Source organism: Lactuca serriola, chromosome 8 (genome assembly GCF_051521515.1).
Source record: "Lactuca serriola cultivar US96UC23 chromosome 8, Lser_US96UC23_V15, whole genome shotgun sequence".
Classification (NCBI taxonomy): Eukaryota; Viridiplantae; Streptophyta; class Magnoliopsida; order Asterales; family Asteraceae; genus Lactuca; species Lactuca serriola.
Window position 1 is genome coordinate 3,989,631 of NC_136415.1, and position 21,365 is coordinate 4,010,995.

Genomic DNA, 21,365 nt, shown 5'->3' on the forward strand with positions numbered 1-21,365 from the left:
TATTCATGCATCCAACCTTATTTTTTAGATTTACAGCACATACGAACCACCACCACCGTCATTTGCCATACGTCCCTTCCTGCAGTTCATTTTCTCAATTGTACTCGTAATTCATGAAAGAAAAAGCTCCATATACCCTTTAAATTCTCTATCCTTATTTTCCTCTTTGCTTTGCAGAATTTCCACATGTTTGGTGTTTTCGATTTTGGATTCAATGCTTGACTAATGCCCGATCCATCACCACTCAGTGCACAGTTATGGATTTATTAGGGTTCGTTTCATTACGCATCTGTGTTTTCTTTTATTTCTTCTCTTTACTTCGTCTTTCTATTGAAGATGACTTCATTTTCACCACTTTTTGTCACCAACGACGACTAATCCTTCTCCCTCCTTCTCTTTTCCAATACTTGGTTTCGTAAAATTGATTGATGGTTCTTCTTGAACTGCCTTTGTTTTCTTTGTCTTTCTCTCTACTGACGTATATCACTGCCATTCTCTTCTTTTGCTATTTCTCCAATAACGAATATGATGTTTGTGTTTATGCAGATGAATATTGGGTTGTTGGCTGGATTCGATTTCTACGAAAATCCGATTCTCACTTCTGTACACCAAATTTCCAACAAATTTCATTTGAGGAACACATGGCCACCATTGGATTCCAATTTAGATGAAAAACGTAATGTTGAGTTGGGCTAAAAGAGGAAAAAAGCAATGTACAAAACATTGGAAAGTTGCTCTGTATCTAATTATCGGTAAGTAATTATGATCACAAGTTATAATTTTTTTTTAAAATCTTTTACCTTTTTTGTTGACATTAATTATTTAATTTTATTTTTCAGGTGATTGTAATACGAGAGTTATGATAAGCTTTATCATTAAGGGTTTACCCATTCAGATAAAAAGGAAACTACAAAGTCACATGGTAACTCATGATCCTCCATCTATAGCTCGGGATTCACATGTTAACCAAAACTGATTTGATTTTGTGGATTTTATCTACTCTTTCAAGTTAAAACCCTACAAAATTAAAACTTTTTTGTTTGTTTTACTCGGTGAGGTTTGAAATCATGTCTTTTACAGTACCCAAGTTATTCATTGAAAAATCCGAAATAACTTTTACAGTATTGATTGTTAACAAAACTTTTTTTTACCATTATATACAACAATACCATACACAGCTAGCAAATATGTGGTAATTTCTGAGAATATCACTGATATATTACAATTTAAAAATACCACAAATGCAATTTTATTTTTGACATTAAGTACATTCGAATTTAAGGTTACACAAATACATTACTAACAATACTAAAATTTAAGCTATTATATACTTAGAAGGCATTTTGCTACAAAACACAAAGGCATATGCAATATTAGGTGCTTCTCAACATTAAGATCACTATTGATGGTGAAACTTAGCAAATGGCCTTCAGTACAAATTTTATTTCCCAAACAAAATTATTATTTTTTAGAAGTTAAGCATTCAAACTTTATACATAAGTGAAATCAATACTGGCTTATTGCTGGGCTTGATTATGTGAAATCCTATAAAGAGAAGGACAATTAGTTGCTTTATCATTGGCTACATGAAAGAAGTAGCTATGTACTTTCATTGTCAATAACCCGCCAGTCGTTGCAATGACAGACAACCTCATCAATATATGGAAGTGTTGGTGATCATTGTAGAAAGTCTTGGAATTCCAAAGCGGGTATGTGTTTGAATTCATTCAACATTGGGTCACAAGTGTCATGTCGATTCAAGGTATGTTACCAATATAATCTTTCATAGAAAACATATAATTATGAGTAGTTTGTGTGCATAATGCTCTCAATATTGATGATACGAGTATATGACCAAACCCAAATATTTTTTGAAACATAAAGCTAATATAATTATGATGGGATTTCAAAATAATAGATTGTTCCAACTATTGATGTTCATGTTTTTCTTGAAAATGATGTTTCCAACATAATCCCTGCCATTTCTAACAATTAGTGTTCATACATTTCTTAAAAACTGATGATTACAACAAGTCCAACTGAACTCCTCTTTGAAACGAACTCAACTTTGGTTATGATGGGTTTTCTAAATCTAAGATCTTTTTAGTTGCATTTGGTATTTAATTATTGAACACTTTTTGTTCAGAACAAATGAAATTTATGCCTTGAAGAATTTGTTTATAAAACAGAAACTAGCCCCATAGGTGTATTACAGTCAATAATGGGTTAACCTAATTTAAACTAATGTTCAAACTCCTTTTGCTTTGCTAATTTGTGTGGAAATTTTTTAATTGTTCACTTATTTATGCACCCTTTTGACTGATAGCAGCTTTTTTATACATCCTAGAACTCTAATTTTCTATGATTTATGATTGCCTTTTAAATTTTAATTATCCTTTTTCATGGTGAACCCAAAAATACACTTCAAAAGAACGTTGCTGTTGTATAAAATATAGCCCGTAAAGTAAAATGTTCTCAACATTTAGTTCATATGGTTTGGTGATATGTAGACTGGATTATGGTGACAAAATGGAAGAGTTTATTAAAAGATGTTTCTACCAATTGGGTCGATACAACTTTGATGGACATTTTTTCAAAATTGAACCCTAAGTTGAAGCAACTTTGATGGATTCATGAGAAATAATATGTACTTAAATTTCTTTATGTATTCATGAGAAATAAGACTGTTGTGATTGTAAATATGAGGAATAGCAATGTGCGTTTATTTACTTGTCTAATGTCTATTATAGCATTGAACTTCCATTTTCTTTTTATAACTTCCCAGAAAAGCCTTCGTGGGCCGTGATTATCACGGCCCTTATAAGCTCACTAGTATATATATATATATATATATATATATATATATATATATATATATATATATATATATATATATATATATATATATATATTGTGAAGAGTAATTTCTAATTTTTGCTAGATTTAATGCGATATTAATTGAAAATTATGATTACATAGGTGGTGAAAAATAAAGCAAGTTGCTGACATTGTTAGAAATAGCTAATTACCTTCTACATGTTGCAATAAGGACATCTGTCTTTACATAGATGTTTGTGAGTGTAAATTGATTTTTTTGTTTTGTTTTGCACATATCTCTCTCTCTCTCTCTCTCTCTCTCTCTTTATATATATATATATATATATATATATATATATATATATATACTATCTTATAAAAGAAATCCCACTATTTCTAAAAATAGATTGAATAAAATAATAATATTTTTTTAAGACGTCCAAATCATTAAGCTAATTGTACAACTAATTACTAATAAAATAATATTAAAATTTAAACAAACTCATATAAATCTTCTCTTCTAAGGTTTTGATAAGATCTTTTTTCATCCAAATAAATACTCAACACCCTATAATTTGGTCATTTCATGAATTTTCTTTATTTTTAATATGACATGTTTCCAAAAAAAACTAATGATTGAACTGAAAATAATCATTCTCCATCGAAAAGAAATTAATTGTCGAAACAAACTATTTGTCGCCCGCTACTTTGCGCGGGTAAACGGCTAGTATATATATATATATATATATATATATATATATATATATATATATATATATATATATATATATATATATATATATATATATATATATAACCCATGGGAACCATGTATATAAAATTAATTAAACTTTTATAATAAAAAATTATAATTATTAATCAATTATTTAAAATAAGTCATTTTAAATAAATTATTAATCAAGAGATATATTAAAATTTTAAAGTTAGTATAACTTCAAATTTAACATATAATAAGAAAATGTAAATTTGGATTTTGAAATGAGTTGTCTAATATATCTATATTACACATAACATAATATTAATAAGGAGTTATATTAGAGTGATATTTGCCAAAAAGAGATTAAAACTATTCATTTATTAGAATATATATATATATATATATATATATATATATATATATATATATATTGTGAAGAGTAATTTCTAATTTTTGCTAGATTTAATGCGATATTAATTGAAAAATATGATTACATAGGTGGTGAAAAATAAAGCAAATTGCCGACATTGGTAGAAATAGTTAATTACCTTCTACATGTTGCAATAAGGACATCTTGTCTTTACATAGATGTTTGTGAGTGTAAATTGATTTTTTTTGTTTTGTTTTGCACATCTCTCTCTCTCTCTCTCTCTCTCTCTCTCTATATATATATATATATATATATATATATATATATATATATATATATATATATAGGTTCAAATGTTTTCACTATCTATTGTGTGCATGTATGATTGATTCTGGACCAATCATTTTAGTTATTTTAAGAAAATAATTAATGCATATTACATGTTGAAGATATAATGAATATTAATTAATGCATATATATATATATATATATATATATATATATATATATATATATATATATATATAATACTTTATAACCCATGGGAACCATGTATATAAAATTAATTAAAATTTTATAATAAAAATTTATAAATTATTAATCAATTATTTAAAATAAGTCATTTTAAATAAATTATTAATCAAGAGATATATTAAAATTTTAAAGTTAGTCTAACTTAAAATTTAACATATAATAAGAAAATTTAAAAATTTGAATTTTGAAATGAGTTGTCTAATATATCTACATTACACATAACATAATATTAATGAGGAATTATATTAGAGTGATATTTGCCAAAAAGAGATTAAAACTATATATATATATATATATATATATATATATATATATATATATATATATATATATCATTTCCTAGAGGTGCTGAAGCAACATACATACCTTCTATCTCTACAAATCAACTAATCAATGGCATTAGCCCCTCCTTTGGCTCCGACCTTTTCTTCTCAATCATGGAATCATGATGTTTTCCTTAGTTTTAGAGGTGAAGATACGCGGAAGACTTTTGTGGATCATCTCTATAAAGCTCTTTTGCAACAAGGTATCGACACTTACAAGGATGATGAAACACTTCCACACGGCGAATCAATCGGTTCATCCCTCACGAAGGCTATTGAGGAATCACAAATTGCCGTCATAATATTCTCTAAAAACTATGCACAGTCGCCGTGGTGCTTGGATGAACTTGCACATATTATGAAATGCAAGGAGACTAGAGGGCAAATTGTGATTCCTATATTTTATAATGTGGATCCGTCTGAAGTGCGAAATCAAAAACAAAAATACGGAGAAGTATTTGCCAAATATGAACCGGAATACAAAAACAAAGTTGAATCTTGGAGAAAAACACTTGTGGATGCATGTAACCTTTGTGGATGGGAACCCAAGAACGTTGCGAACGGGTAATTTTCTTACCTTATATCTTTTATACAAATGTTTTAATAATTCTTGATGATGTTGATGACGTTAATAAACAGCCAGTTTGGTAAGCTAAAACATAACTCAAGTGTTAGAATTATGATAGGCTTAAATTAAGTTATGGCGGACTTCATTGCTTTCTACCTATAACACTGTACACCTTGCTGCAAGTTACAAAAAACAAACCCATCTTCCTGATACTTTTGCTGTTTGAAAGTATTCGTTGTTTCCCAAGAAAATTGTTTCAAACTTTACAAGTGCAAAATTCAATCTGAAATATATATATAAAGAGTGATTAGAACTCCTTTTTTCATAGACCATGACGCAAATAACCACTTTTTTAAATGTGAGCATGTATAAATTATCCTTGTATATCCAACGTGCAGGCATGAATCAGATGTTATCAAAGAAATTGTTGAAGAAATTTCACTGAGGTTAGGGCCAGTAACTTCAAATGCAAATGAGAAGCTGATCGGAATAGAGGCCCGTGCTCAACGTTTGAAATCCGAGTTACAAATAAAGTCAGGTGGTGTGCGAATGATTGGAATATGGGGGGTTGGGGGTGGTGGTAAAACTACTCTTGCATCTTCTATATATGATGAACTCTCTAGAGAGTTTGATGGTTGCTGCTTTATTGCAAATATTCGAGAGGAATCAAGAAGGCGTGGTTTGGAAGAATTGCAAGAAAAATGCCTTTTAAAAATGGAAGCAAACACTGTTGGAAGAGGAAGATGCTTGATAAATAAGAGGTTTCGCCACAGAAAGGTCTTGATTGTTCTTGACGATGTCGATCAACGTGAACAACTAGAAGCGTTAGCTGGATCGCCTGATTGGTTTGGTGAAGGAAGTCGCATAATAATCACAACTAGAGATGAGCATTTATTAAAAGCTCACAGAGTTGTGGTACATGAGATTAGCTTGTTAAACGCTGATGAGGCTATTGAGCTCTTTCGCAAGCATGCACCCCAGGGTTCCATGCCTATGGAAGATTATGAGCAGCTTTCAAAAGAGGTGGTCTCTTATGCTGGTGGGCTTCCATTAGCACTTACAATTCTTGGTTCTTGTCTGTGTGACAAAAACATTCAGCAGTGGAGGAGTGCTTTAGCGAGACTACAACAGATCCCTGATGCTAATATTCTGGAAAAGCTAAAAATCAGCTTTGATAGACTTGCAAATGTTCAGAAAGACTTGTTCCTTGATATTGCATGTTTTTTCCGGGGGTGGAAGAAAGACAGGGCAATGGAGATACTTGATGCATGTGGTTTTAATCCTGTTATAGGAGTAGAGGAGTTGAGACAAAAGGCTCTCATAACTATTTCGGATGGAAGATTTAATATGCATGATCAGGTGCAAGAAATGGGACACTACATTGTTAGGGGGGAACATCCTAAGAATCCTGAAAGACATAGTAGAGTTTGGAAGAAGGAAGATGTTCTAACACTATGTGCTATGGATGCGACAATGGTAATCGTTAAGCTAGTTTTTCATGATATATGTGTATAAACAAACACTTTTAATTCAACATTTAAACCATTTTACTCATCTATCATAGGAACTTGACAAGATTGAAGCAATACAAATTGATTACAGTAGTTTTGGAGTACATGAAGAACCTCCTCCTATTGTTGCAAACATAAGGAACCTTCGGTATATCAGATGGAAAGGTGATCCAATCAATCATTTGGTTAATAACTTTCCACCAAGGGAACTTTGTTGTCTAATATTGCGTACAGGCTTGCAAGACCATCTTTGGAATGGTTATAAGGTATTTCTTATTGTTTATCTAATGCATACAATGAAAACAAAGTGCATGATGAATTATTGAGTTGACTAATCCAGATAGTAAACTTTAAGTAGTTAAAAGGATACGAACACACAATTATGTCATCTATTATTGGTGTCATTAAGCAACTTCAATATATATATATATATATATATATATATATATATATATATATATATATATATATATATATATATATATATATATATATATATATAACCGGCAATAGTATGGAAAACATGAATAACTTTTTGTCTAAACATAAATACAAAAACTGCTTTATTATTATTTTTTAATTTTAATTGAAATAATATATTCTTAATTTGAGAAGATTTCAATTTTAATCTATCTTTTTGTTCATTAATAACCATTATAAAACATTGATATATCACCAATTTGGATTTAAAAATATTTTATTATTTTGTTTTCATTTAGTGATTTTAGATATATAATTAAAGAATCACACTTGAAATGATTTATTTATTTGAACGGCTAACATACATGGTTACACACCCACTAAATCCTATTTGTAAACTATTTCATTGTCAATAATAGCTAGAGTACCAAATGTGATTTGAATATTTTGTGTGTAGGTATCAAGGTGTTGGAAAGGTGTTCCTCTTCTAAGGGGTTGAATTCAACCCCTTAGAAGAGGAACACCTTGACAAAGTATTCAAATCACATTTGGTACTCTAGCTAGACAAGACAAGGACGCTATTGGACTTTATTTAACTTGACCGAACATATTGTCTAATGTCTAGATAGCTTTTGATAACATAGCACATGATAACAAGACTATCAAAATTATCGTATTACCCTTACATAGAAAATCACCACACAAATAATATGTCTTAGAATCTAGATAGCGTTTGATGACATGGCACATGATATCAAGACTATCAAAATTATCATAGTACCCTTATATACAAAATGACCACATAAACAATCTGGATAACGTTTGATAACATAGCACATGATAACAAGACTATCCAAATTATCATATCACCCTTACATAAAAAATAATCACACAAACAATATGTCTAAATAACTTTTGATAGGACCACCCCATGATGACGAGACTATCAAACTTATCATGTTGTCCTTACAAACAAAATAACCACACAAACAATATCACCTTAAAAAGTAATAACAAACATCCTGACAACAAAAAACGTAACCTATGTGACAACATAAGACGTCGCAATTGATGCCCCTTGTCGTTGCTAATACCTTTGGCGACGACATATCGTCGTCAACAGGTTATCACTATTACCTCGTAGCTAATACTCATTTTTCGTCGCAAATGGCGTTTATATTCCGGCCACCGGCCATAGTTTTCCCGACTACTCTTCCCGGAATCAGTAGCCGTCGCAATTGGTCAATGTCGTCCCTAAAGGTGTCACTGCTAATCTTTTTTTTTTTTTTTTTTTTTTTTTTTAAATAACAATTTATTTATGATATTAGTTTATATATATATATATATATATATATATATATATATATATATATTATAAAATGTAGATTTGATAAAAATACAAAAATAAATACATACCACATTACATAAAACATCAAATATACCACATTACATAAACTATCTAATAAATCCAAAATAAACATAAAATATATTATCCATAAACTATCTAATAAATCCAAAATAACATCCATAACATAAAATAAGAAATACTATGTGTCTTGGTCTTTCCCATCACTGTTTTCCTCGTTATTGACTTGGTTCTTAAGCGAGCAGATAATATCTCCAATTGTCGTCACAAACGCCGGGTTTTGAAGAAAAGCGTTCACATCAAAATCCTACAATTAAGTAACAAGCATATTAAGTCACTAACAAATTAACAAACGATCAAACTATCAAACTATCAAACTATCAAACCACCAAATAAATTAAGTCGTTAACAATTTAACAAACTATTAAACCATCAAATCAGCTAAGTCTTTAACAATTTAACAAACTACCAAACTACCAAAAATTACTATAAATGCATCAAGTTCTTAACAATATAGCAAAGCTACCAAATTCTTTAAGAGTTTAACAAGGACATGTGTTGGTTGCGGTGCTTGTGGCTGTGACTGCCATTGGAATGGAGCACTTGTACCCACTACAGAAGGAGGTTTAGGCCCCATGCCTCTCACCTAACACCTTCTCAAATATTGCGATCCAATCAATGGTGTCTAGATCACCACTCGGCTATATGATGAGTCTGTAAAGCAACCTCAACAACTAAGGCATTATGTATTTCACAAAGATAGTCAATATAAGTTAAAACTAACAAAAATAAATAACAATCTACTTCATTTTTAAGTAATAATAACTTACATATTGGTCTTCAACCAAAGGATCAACAAATTCCCTTTTTTTATTCGTATGCCCACGATGAAATGCTTCAAGTCTATTCAAATTATGTTTAACATTACAAAATATGTTATACTTGAATACACATTAAAAAATATGTTATAACTGAATAAACATTATTGTAACTTACGTTCTTAAAACAAGCACTACTGTAGCTATACTTCCATCTACGATTCTTAACTACTTGCTTCTTCTGACCTTCTTTGTTTCCAGAAGATCATTTATTGATGTTTTTCTGTTAAAAAATGGTCAATAGCATCACTCTAACGCTGCGAATCCATAGCCATAGGGGCTTGAGCCCTTGCTGCCTCCACATCCCCTTCAAAACCAGCCAAATGAGTTTTTGTTGGTGATTTTATCACCAAATATATTTTAGTGTAATGGACTTAATAAGTGTTTCAAGAATGATGTTTTAGTTATGATACAAGTTAGGAGGTGCGAGAGTGCACACTTGTATTTATTAAACAAGGACTAAATTGTCATTCTTGAAAGATGAAAACTGTTTTTCATTTATCTGTTGTTTGGATAAATTAGGGAAAACGCCATATATTTTGAAACACAGAGAAAACGACGAATGCTTCTTCTTCTTCTTCATCTTATCAAAATTAATTATGATTTTGTGCCTAAAATCAAAATTGTTGCTTTAGGAATTATCCCAGTTTAGATTTCGTGATACCCAAGGCATAGAGGGTCGAAATATCAAACAAGGAAAGTGTTTACACGATTCCTGTTTGTGATCCAGATTTTCCATAACCCTATTTCGAATTCTCCAACAGTTTTTGCGACCTCTATACCGCACACATATCTGATTGTTCAGTGATGCCTAATAAACTGAAGCCATGGGATCATTTGAAATCGCTCCAAAATCAAACCATGTCTACAAAAAATAGAGAAATTAAGAACTAAAACAAAATTAAACATAATAAATATATATAACTTTATAAATAATTTACCGAAAGATACTCGAACATTCTAACCCTTTAGGCTTCAGAAACTTCTTTCCATGTGTCCTTATCAAAACCGATGTTGCGCCACATATAGCTCCTAACCTCTCGAATGAAACATTCGTATACTTCCCCAATCAACATGTGAATATTTATGTCAAATATTATCTTTAGAGATTGGTTGCCACTAAAAGCGGTGTCCCTAATACTTTGTTTTCTTGTTGTGCCTCTTTCTCCATCTAATTAATATGAAAGATTTAACACACACACACACACACACTCTCTCTCTCTCTCTCTCTCTCTCTCTCTCTCTCTTTCTGTCTTATATATATATATATATATATATATATATATATATATATATATATATATATATATATATATATATATATATATATATATATATATATATATATATATGTATATTACACACATATAAAAGTAGGTTACCTTGAGATTCCAAAAAAGATAGAGATCTTGAGATTCAACCTTAGCCACATATTTCTTATTTTCCGCTCTAACGTTCAAGTGTATCGGCGTTAGGGGTGAGCAGTGTTCTAAAAGGGGCGCGCCAAGGCGCACCATGACGTGAGGCGTGGCTTCGCCGTTATGAAAAGCTTCATAATGTTGTTGTTAGGCGTGGCACATGGCAATGCGTGATATGGCGCACCATGGCGCATTATGGTGCGTGTTTTTTCGTTTGTGACACAGTTTTTTGCTCTTTGTTACGTCTTTTGAAATCGGAGATACAAGTATTGTGGTTTTTGTTAACTTTTTGTTATTAGTTATTGATCTAACACTTCTAAAAGTAGTTATATTTAATATAAATTTATATTTATGTGGTAATATAATTTTAAATTAATACAAAATCGTCGCCTTACATCACGCCTTGAAAAACGCCATGGCTCGGCATGGCTCATTAAGATTGAGGCTTAGCCTTGCCGCCATGCCACCCCTCAGGCCATTTAGAACCTTGGGGGTGAGCAAAACCGAACTCGAAAACTCAAAAATCGAAAAAAATCGATAGAACTGAAACTGAAACCAAACCCAAAATGTCGGGTTTGGATTTAAATTTTTAAAAACTAAAATTGGGTTTTGGGTTCGGTTTTAGTACCTCAAACTGACCCAAACCGTTGAGTTTGAAACCAACTAAAAACCAAACCTTTGGGTTGTAAAACCTAGAAATCAAAATACACAGGTTGGGTTGGGTTTTACCCCAAAACCGACCCAACCTGACCCATGCTCACCATAACAGGTGCGACGAGAAAGTTATAATCATAAAGGATTATACAACGTCTCCTATTCCTTTTCCCCTGCCACCTTCCCCACCATGACAACCGCCACCGCCACCACCAACCGACCCCACCACTGCCACCTTTGTGACCTCCACTACCGCTACCTCTGCTACCACAATCTCCTCTGCCACCAACCACCATAATAATATATGATTAGTCACTTTCTGAACATACATATATGTGTAATCAATTATGATTAGGCATATATGTATAAATATGTATAATAATGATTATACGTCCCCACCATATAATCATTTATGAGGCTGTAGTTGAATCTTAAAATCTATATTCAGAATCTCAATGGAACCATTATATATATATATATATATATATATATATATATATATATATATATATATATATATATATATACTTATAAAAGAGTCATTTTATTTGCACCACATGCATTTGAAATCTCCATGATTTTTCAATTTCTTTCTACTAATTATTATAAATTAGTTAATAATGTTAAATTAATACAAAAACTAAATTCTAATCATAAATTAACTAAACTACAATATTAAAATATCATATTTTACTTCTATTTATAAAGTTATGACTTTAATTTTTTGACATATTCAAGTTAACTTATTAGTTTAGATATGTTGTCGTACGTGAGCAATTGTCATTTTTAAGCTACAAATTTTGTATAATTTATGATTTTATGCAAAATAGTTAAATTATTAATTTCAATATAATATTGAACGGTTAACTTAAATCAAAATTTCAGTTAAATTTGAAAACAATTGAGAGACTATTTTATAAATAGTTAAAAGTTTTAAATCATATTGTTAAACATATATTGTAATCCTAAATTAACAAAAAAAAAACCATGAAACTATCTTTTATAATCATTAAGAATTTTCAAATAAATAACATAAAAATAATTTGCAATAAGAATATTTATAAGTAATATTATATAAAAGCTATAATGTTATCTTTAAATTTTGTATAATTTATGAATTTATGAAAAATAGTTAAACGATTAATTTCAGTATAATGTTAAACGGTTAACTTAAATCAAAATTTCAGTTAAACTTGAAAAAATCGGGAGACTATTTTATATATAGTTAACAATTATAAATTAAAGTATTAAACCTAAATTGTAATCCTAAATTAACAAAAAAAAACCATGAAACTATTTTTTATAGTCATTAAGAATTTTCAAAAATAACTTACAATAAAAATAGTTAAAAGTAATATTATATAAAAAATAATAATGTTATTTCTAAAAGCAAAAACAAGGTTTGTTGTTTTAAATAATTACAATCAAAGAAACTAACAATATTCATCCGATAAATTTTAAAAAAGTTAAATTTCTAAAACCAAATTAAAATAATTAAGAGTTTCCAAATACTTATTTTAAATAACTTATGTAACACCTAAAGTTTTGAAGGCCAAGAAAGGAAAGAAAACCTTAATGTTAAGGGGCGACTCGGCGAGTCCAAGGAGGAACTCGGCGAGTCCGAGCGGGATCCGGGTCGAGGAGTAAGTGACCGACTCGGCGAGCCGGCCAAGTTGACTCGGCGAGTCTGGTCTGTGCGAGGAAAACCCTAAATTCGGGACTTGGGGCCTTTATAAACGCCTTAACCTCCTTCCTAGGGCCCCTTTACTGCGTCTTGCACCCAAAGCATCGAACCCCAAACCCCATTGTTGCCCATTCAAGCTCCCAAGCCATATTGAGTGATTTGAAGGAAGAAGAAGAAGGGGAAATCATTGAGGCTTCAAGAAGTGGTCTTGGATATGAAGATTTGGGGAACATTTCTGAGTATCTGAAGGTAATAAGTTGTTTCTCTATTTTAGACCTTCTATGGTTGTGAGATTTGGGGCTTTTAAGGCATGGTTTGCCACCCAAGTGAGCTAGAAGCCGGATCTGGAGTTGCTACTTCAGATCCAAGTGTGTTATGAGCTGGGGAAGCATAAAGTATCAGCCCTTGAGTTGATTTTGGAGCCCCTTTGGCCTTAAACCCTAGTTTATGGTGGACTGTGCCTAGATCTCATTCTCTACACGTAAAGTTGGCAACTTTACGTGGGGAATAGGCTTGGGATGGGTAGATCTACAGTTTGGAGTCCATGCATGACTAGAAAGTCCTCTGCATGTAAGTAGATCCGAATGGACTCGGCGAGTCCTTCGAGTGGACTCGGCGAGTAGCATGAAGATAAGGAGGAACTCGACGAGTGGGATGAACAGCTTGTCGAGTCGGATGAAGATGGGCATGAACTCGGCGAGTTGGATGAACAACTCGACGAGTTGGATGAAGATTGCCTTGTGCTCGGCGAGTCTGTTCTTAGACTCGGCAAGTCAGGTCGCGCAGTCCCAAACCCTTCGAGTTAAGACTCGAGTCAGCGAGTCGAGCAAGGACTCAGTGAGTTGGACAGGACAGGATTCGGGAATCAGTAGACTCGGCGAGTCAGGGGCTGACTCGGCGAGTCAAGTTGTGATTGGAAGGACTTTGAGCATAGGGACTCGGCGAGTCAGTAAGTGGACTCGGCGAGTAGGGTTGACCTGGAAGGTTGACTTTGACCAGGACTTTGACTTTGGCAAGAGTTGACTTGGTTGACCTTTGAAGGTCAGTTACACTAAGTGTTATGTTGATATTGGTAGCTCGGGGAGCTAGTGGAGCAGCAGTTCGGAGTCAGTGGTCAGGTAGCGGTCAAAGGGATTAGCAACAGCAGTTCAACAATATCAGGTGAGTTTCCCTTTGTATGAATGGGTCTACGACCACAATGTCGGCCCATGTAGTTATGAGTAGAAGACCCAGGGGTTAGCCCTAGGCCCAGTATGCTAGTATGATATTCGGGACGAGGTCCAATGATAGAGGGCGGGTGCCCAAGGAATGGTTTAAATGATAGTTTATACTTGTTGTCTGTGTGATACTTGTATGTGCCTTGTAGGGAGGTGAGTGTGGGCGAGGTCCCGTATCTCACCAATAGCAGAGTGTGGATGGTGTTCCATATCTCAGTAGCAGCGGATCAGGGGCGAGGCCCAACTTAGGGAAGGAGTAAGGGTGGGCTGGGCCCGTATCTCACTATCAGCAGGAGTATGGACGGGGTTCCATGACTCATTAGTAGCAGGACATGAGCGGGGCCCAGAGATAGACGAGGCCTTAGAACAAGATCCGTTAGTATGTATTTGGCTTAGGTGATGTGATATGATATGTTTATGTGCTATGATATGATAGTGGGCGGGGCCCTGTGACAGGCGAGGCCTAAGTGAAATAGATCTGTATCCGAGCGGGGCTCGAAGCCAGGCGGGGCCTGGAGCGGCGGGGCCGTTGTAGCGGGCGAGGCCTGAGGTAGGGGGCGAGGCCCAAGATAGGGGGCGTGGCCCAATATGTGCAGTATGTGGCTATGCATGGTATGTGGTAGGGTGGGGAACTCACTAAGCTTCGTGCTTACGGTTTTCAGTTTTGGTTTCAGGTACTTCCGGTAGCGGATGATGGAGCTCGGGATGATCGCATGACACACACCATAGTTCAGACAGCTTAGGAATGTTTACTCTGATAACGAATATGTATTTTGGAAACTAATACTTTGTTTATGCTTTGAAATGATGAATTTGCTTAACGTAATATTTTATTAAAAGAAATTTTTAGTCTTGAATTTTGGGACGTTACAACTTACAACAACAATAGTTAAAAGTAATATTGTATACAAAAATTATATGGTTACCTTTAAAAACAAAAATAATGTTTGATGTTTTAACTAATTAAAATGATATAAATGAAAATCGTCAGCAAATAAACTTTTTAAATTAATTAATTGTAACAACAACCATAAAGATCATTAAACCATATATTATATTTAATTTTATTCATGAGTAACCTATAGGTAGAGGTCATTGACACAACTGGAATTATAAAATTTTAAAATATGTCTACATTATAATATAATTAAGAACAAACAATGTTTATACCAATTTATTATAAGATTTTTTATATAAGAGCTAACATAAACGTCATTGATATATTTAAAAAAAATTGTAAAGATTTCAAATATATTGTTGTATTATGCACAACGCGCGGGTATTCGTCTAGTATACTTATAAAAGATGGTTTTTTTACTTGCACTATATACATTTAAATCCTACATGACTTTTCAATTTCTTTCTAATAATTATTATAAATTGGTTAATAATGTTAATTAATGAAAAAACTAAATTCTAATAAAAAATTAACTAGACTATAATATTAAAATATCATATTTAATTCTATTTATAAAATTATGACTTTAACTTTTCAACATGTTATAGTTAACTTATTAGTTTAGATATGTTGTCGTACATGAGCAATTGTCCTTTTAAAGTCATAACTTTTGTAAAATTTATGATTTTATGCAAAATAGTTAAATTATTAATTTCAATACAATGTTAAACGGTTAACTTGTATCAAAATTCCAATTATACTTTTAAAAAATTGAGAGACTATTGTATAAATACTTAAAAGTTATAAATTATAGTGTTAAATCGAAATTGTAATCCTAAATTAACAACAAAAAAAAAACAGGAAACTATTTTTTATAATCATTAAGAATTTTCAAATAAGTAGCTTAAAAATAACTTACAATATGAATAGTTAAAAGTAATATTATATAAAAATTATACTGTTTTCTTTAAAAACAAAAACAATGTTTTTTTTTATAAATAATTACAATAAAAAAACTAATAATATTCATCAAATAAATTGTAAAAAACTTAAACTTCTGAAACCAAATTAAAACAATCAAGAGTTTCTCAATACGTTAATTTAAATAACTTACAACAATAGTAGTTAAAAGTAAAATTCTATATAAAATTTATATTGCTACCATTAAAAACAAAAATAATATTTGATGTTTTAAATAATTAAAATGATATAATTAAAATCTTAAGCAAACAAACTTTTTAAAATTAATTAAATAATTACAAAAACTACGAATATCATTAAACCATATATTATATTTAACATTATTAATGAGTAACCTACAGGTAGAGTCTATTGAGACAATTGAGATTATAAAATTTTAAAAGATGTCTATATTATCATATAATTCAAAATAAACAGTGTTTATACAAACTTATTATAAGATTTATTATATAAAAGATAACAACAAAATCATTGATATATTAAAAAACATATATTTGTAAAGATTTCAAATATATTATTGTATTCTGCGCAATGCGCAAGTATTCACGTACCATACTTATAACATATGCATTTTTAGTTGCACCATATGCATTTGAAACCACCATGATTTTTCAATTTCTTTTTAATAATTATTATAAATTTGTTAATAATGTTAGTTTAATGCAAAAACTAAATTCTAATCGTAAATTAACTAAACTACAATATTCAAATATCATATTTTACTTTTATTTATAAAATTATGCTTTAAAATTTTAATATATTATAGTTAACTTAATAGTTTAGATATGTTGTCGTACGTGAACAATTTTCATTTTAAATTCACAACTTTTATATACTTTATTATTTTTTGCAAAATAGTTAAATTATTAATTTCAATATAACATTAAACGGTTAACTTAAAGCAAAAATTTCAGCTAAACTTGAAAAAATTGAGAGTTTATTATATAAATAGTTAAAAACTATAAATTATAGCGTTAAATCGAAATTTTAATCCTAAATTAACAAAAAAAATCATGAAACTATTTTTATAATCCTTAAGAATTTTCAAATAAATAGCTAAAAAATAACTTACAAGAAGAATAGTCAAATGTAATATTATATAAAAAAATTATAATGTTATCTTTAAAAGAAAAACAATGTTTGTTGTTTTAAATAATTACAATCAAAGAAATTAATAATATTCATCAAATAAATTTTAAAAAAGTTAAATTTCTGAAACCAAATTAAAATAATTAAGAGTTTCCAAATACATTATTTTAAATAATTTATAGCAACAATATTTAAAAATAACATTATACACAAAAATTATATTGTTACTTTAAAACAAAAACAATATTTGATGTTTTAAATAATTACAATGATAAATGTTAAAATCTTAAGCTAATAAACTTTTTAAAATTAATTAATCATAACAACAAATATAGATTTCATTAATCCATATATTATATTTAACTTTATTCATAGACAATCTGTAGGTAGAGGCCATTGAGAGAATTGAGATTATAGAATTTTAAAAGATGTCTACATTATCTAATAATTCAAAACAAACATTGTTTATACCAACTTATTATAAAATTTAGTATACAAGATATAACAACAACGCCATTCATATATTTAAAAAAACATATATTTGTAAATATTTCAAATATATTATAGTATTTTGCGCAATGCATGGATATTTGCCTACTATACTTATAAAATAAACATTTTTACTTGCACCACATGCATTTGAAATCTCCACGATTTTTTAATTTGTTTCTAATAGTTATTATAAATTGGTTAATAATTTTAAATTAGTGTAAAAAATAAATTCCAATCATAAATTAACTAAACTACAATATTAATAAATCATATTTTACTTCTGCTTATTATGAAATTACGACTTAACCTTTTAACATATTATAGTTAACTTATTAGTTTAAATAATTTGTCGTATGTGAATAATTGTCATTTTATAGTCACAAATTTTGTATAATTTATGATGTTTTTTTATTATAGTTAAATTATTAATTTCAATATAGTGTTAAATGGTTAACTTAAATAAAAAATTTCAGTTAAACTTGAAAAAACTCGATAGACTATTTTATAAATAATTAAAAGTTATAAATTATAGTGTTAAACCTAATTTGTAATCCTAAATTAACAAAAAAAAAAAACTATGAAACTATTTTTTTATAATCATTAAGAATTTTCAAATAAATAGCTAAAAATAACTTACAATAAAAATAGTTAAAAGTTATATTATATAAAAAATTATTATGTTATCTTTAAAAACAAAAAGAATGTTTTGTTATTTTAAATAATTAGAATCAAAGAAACTAACAATATTTTTCAAATAAATTTTTAAAAAGTTAAATTTCTGAAACCAAATTAAAATAATTAAGAGTTACCAAATACTTATTTTAGATAACTTACACCAACAATAGTTAAAAGTAACATTATATACAAAAATTATATTATTATCTTTAAAAACAAACACAGTTTTTGATGTTTTAAATAATTACAATGATAGAAATTAAAATTTTAAGGAAATAAACTTTTTAAAATTAATTAATCATATATACAACTATAAATATCATTAAATTGTATGTATGAATAATAAAATTTTCGTTATATCACCTTGATATATTTATACTTGTTTGCGTTGTATACAACAGTATCTACCAAATTTGAAGATAATGGAACTTTGGTATTTGGATAACCTAATCATGACACCAAATTTTGATGGACTTCCCAAGCTTGAAAGATTCATTCTTAAAGGATCTCCACATTTGAAAGAGATTCATTCATCGTTTGGAGGCTTGGACAGGCTTGTTTGCTTATGTATAGTAAAGTGCGAGGGTATAAAGAAATTTCCATCCATTACTCGACTACAAAAAATCGAGACCCTTTCATTTGCAGGGTGCCCTAGACTTATTGAGTTCTTAAAGATCCAACAGAAGATGGACAATTTGGGAGATGAAGACATGAGCTCTGGTGGTGCTTGGGAGTCACCCAACTTAAACCACATAGTGTTATGTTTTCTTGGCAGATGCTTAAGAGATTTGTGTCTGGGCTTGTGTGGTTTTGGAGATGAAGACATCGGCTCTGCTGTTCGGGAACGATTATCTTTTTCTTGCCAATACTTAAGAAAGTTGGATTTGAGTCGTTGCAATTTGGGAGATGAAGACATGATCTTTGCTGTTTGGGAGTTACCAAACTTGCAAGAACTTGATCTATCACACAATAAGTTTTCACGATTAGATTTTATTCTCATACGAACTCCGCGTCTCAAAATTCTCAATATGTCAGATTGCATACGCCTTGTAGAATTGTCAGAGCTCCCATCAAGCATAGCTATTCTTAAAGCAAACAATTGTAGCTCACTTGAAACATTTGGAGATATTTCAAACTGTAAATGGCTGTGGAGAGTCTCGTTTCGTGGGGTCAAAAAATTACGTGATCCACCTGATGGTACATTGCTAGACTCCATGCTCAAGGTTTGGCTCTACGTTCCTTTGGAATTTCAATCTTTATTTATTATATAAACCCAAACATGCAGAAGAATCACGACTGAATGTGATTTACATGTATGACAGGGAAATGCTTTTAATGATTACCGTATCAGTGTCACTCTTCAACACAATATTCCAAAGGGGATTGTTGGTAGGCTCTTACGAGGGAACGCATTTTCACTGCGTCATCTTCCATGTAATTGGTACAATGAGTTTTGTGGGATCTTAATTCACGTTGTTACCTTCAAAGTATTTCCAGAAATTCATATAATCATCAAGCAGGAGGTCGATGAAGTTTCTCGATTTGAGCTTCAACGGGAATCTAGTGAAGAACTGGAGTCTGAATATGATGGAACAAAGACATATGTGGGATATGTTTCCTTTAATTCATTGAGGGGCATTGCATTCTTGAATTCAACATACAATGTGATTTTGATTTCTCTACGCCAACATGGGTTTCCTGTTGGAGCTGCGGATAGAATAGGAGCTGCACTCGTTCCTAAAAATGATCAGGTGCAAACAACAAAAATCGAGACAGATTGCTCAGAATTTTGGGATGAAGATCATTTTAGACCCACATTTACGATCAAACAAGATTCAAAGTCATATATTAATATTTTATGGAGACCTAATCATTAGGACAAGATTAGGACACAACATCTAGCAAACTCATATAGATATCTTTCCTGCTTTTCTCTTTGAAGGATTGCTCTGCCGCTTTTGTTTTTTGCTTCTGGCTTGGTAGTTTCTTTTACCATCATTTACTTTTTTTTCCTGCATCTGAGTGTTGTTCTTTTTCTTTCTTCTAATAACAGAATCCTTAATTAGAATATATATGGATATTTCAACATAACTTAGTGCGGTGATTGAAAACTTATTTAGAATTTATAGTTTTGAATTTTGATCATCCTTATTGTTTTCTATCAAGAAAGACTCGAGTATAATCTGATACTAATATAATGTATATAACATCAGTTTTTAGATTTGTCCACACTCCACAGTCAAATGTCATAATACGTAAAATATATTCTTTTTTGTCTAATTTCATATATAAACTTTTGTATCAAAGAGTTCATATTGCTTATAGAATGATCATTCAAAAATTCGATTAATTTTACCATTATAGTGCATTGTAATCACCTCTCATCCCTATAACAATTTCTAAAAAAAGTATTCATTTTAAACCACTTCTAATCACCTCTCAATTCTATAAATAGAAAACTGGTTTAAAAATTGAAAGTAAGATCAAACGAAGAAATACATATGTACCCTCAACTATTGATGGTCTAGTCTGTCATTGTTCTTAGAAACTAAATTATCAATAATCAAATATAACAATTTTACAGGCATATTTAGGAAGTTCTGCCTATGTTTGAGAAAATTACAGAAATGGTCCCTGTATAAAATTATAATTTATCTATTGGTCCCTATGTTTAAGAAAGTTACAGAAATGGTCTTTGTAAAGTTATCTAATGGTTCCTATGTTTGAGAAAATTACAAAATGGTCCCTGCAG

At 30.4% G+C, this 21,365-nt stretch overlaps 1 protein-coding gene and 1 long non-coding RNA gene across 2 annotated transcripts; both read left to right on the plus strand.

The window, feature by feature from the left end:
• On the plus strand, window positions 1-2,777 carry LOC145070985 (uncharacterized). Its single transcript, XR_013690178.1, has 5 exons — window positions 1-271; window positions 547-752; window positions 840-922; window positions 1,646-1,762; window positions 2,511-2,777. It is a non-coding gene; the product is annotated as an uncharacterized LOC145070985 (long non-coding RNA).
• A 2,018-nt stretch (window positions 2,778-4,795) lies between these two features.
• On the plus strand, window positions 4,796-20,660 carry LOC145065814 (disease resistance protein Roq1-like). Its single transcript, XM_079012903.1, has 5 exons — window positions 4,796-5,326; window positions 5,729-6,806; window positions 6,895-7,107; window positions 19,015-19,836; window positions 19,936-20,660. The coding sequence occupies exons 1-5, from the start codon at window positions 4,833-4,835 to the stop codon at window positions 20,488-20,490; spliced, it is 3,162 nt and encodes a 1,053-aa protein (XP_078869029.1). The 5' UTR covers window positions 4,796-4,832; the 3' UTR covers window positions 20,491-20,660.
• The last annotated feature ends 705 nt before the right edge of the window (window positions 20,661-21,365 follow it).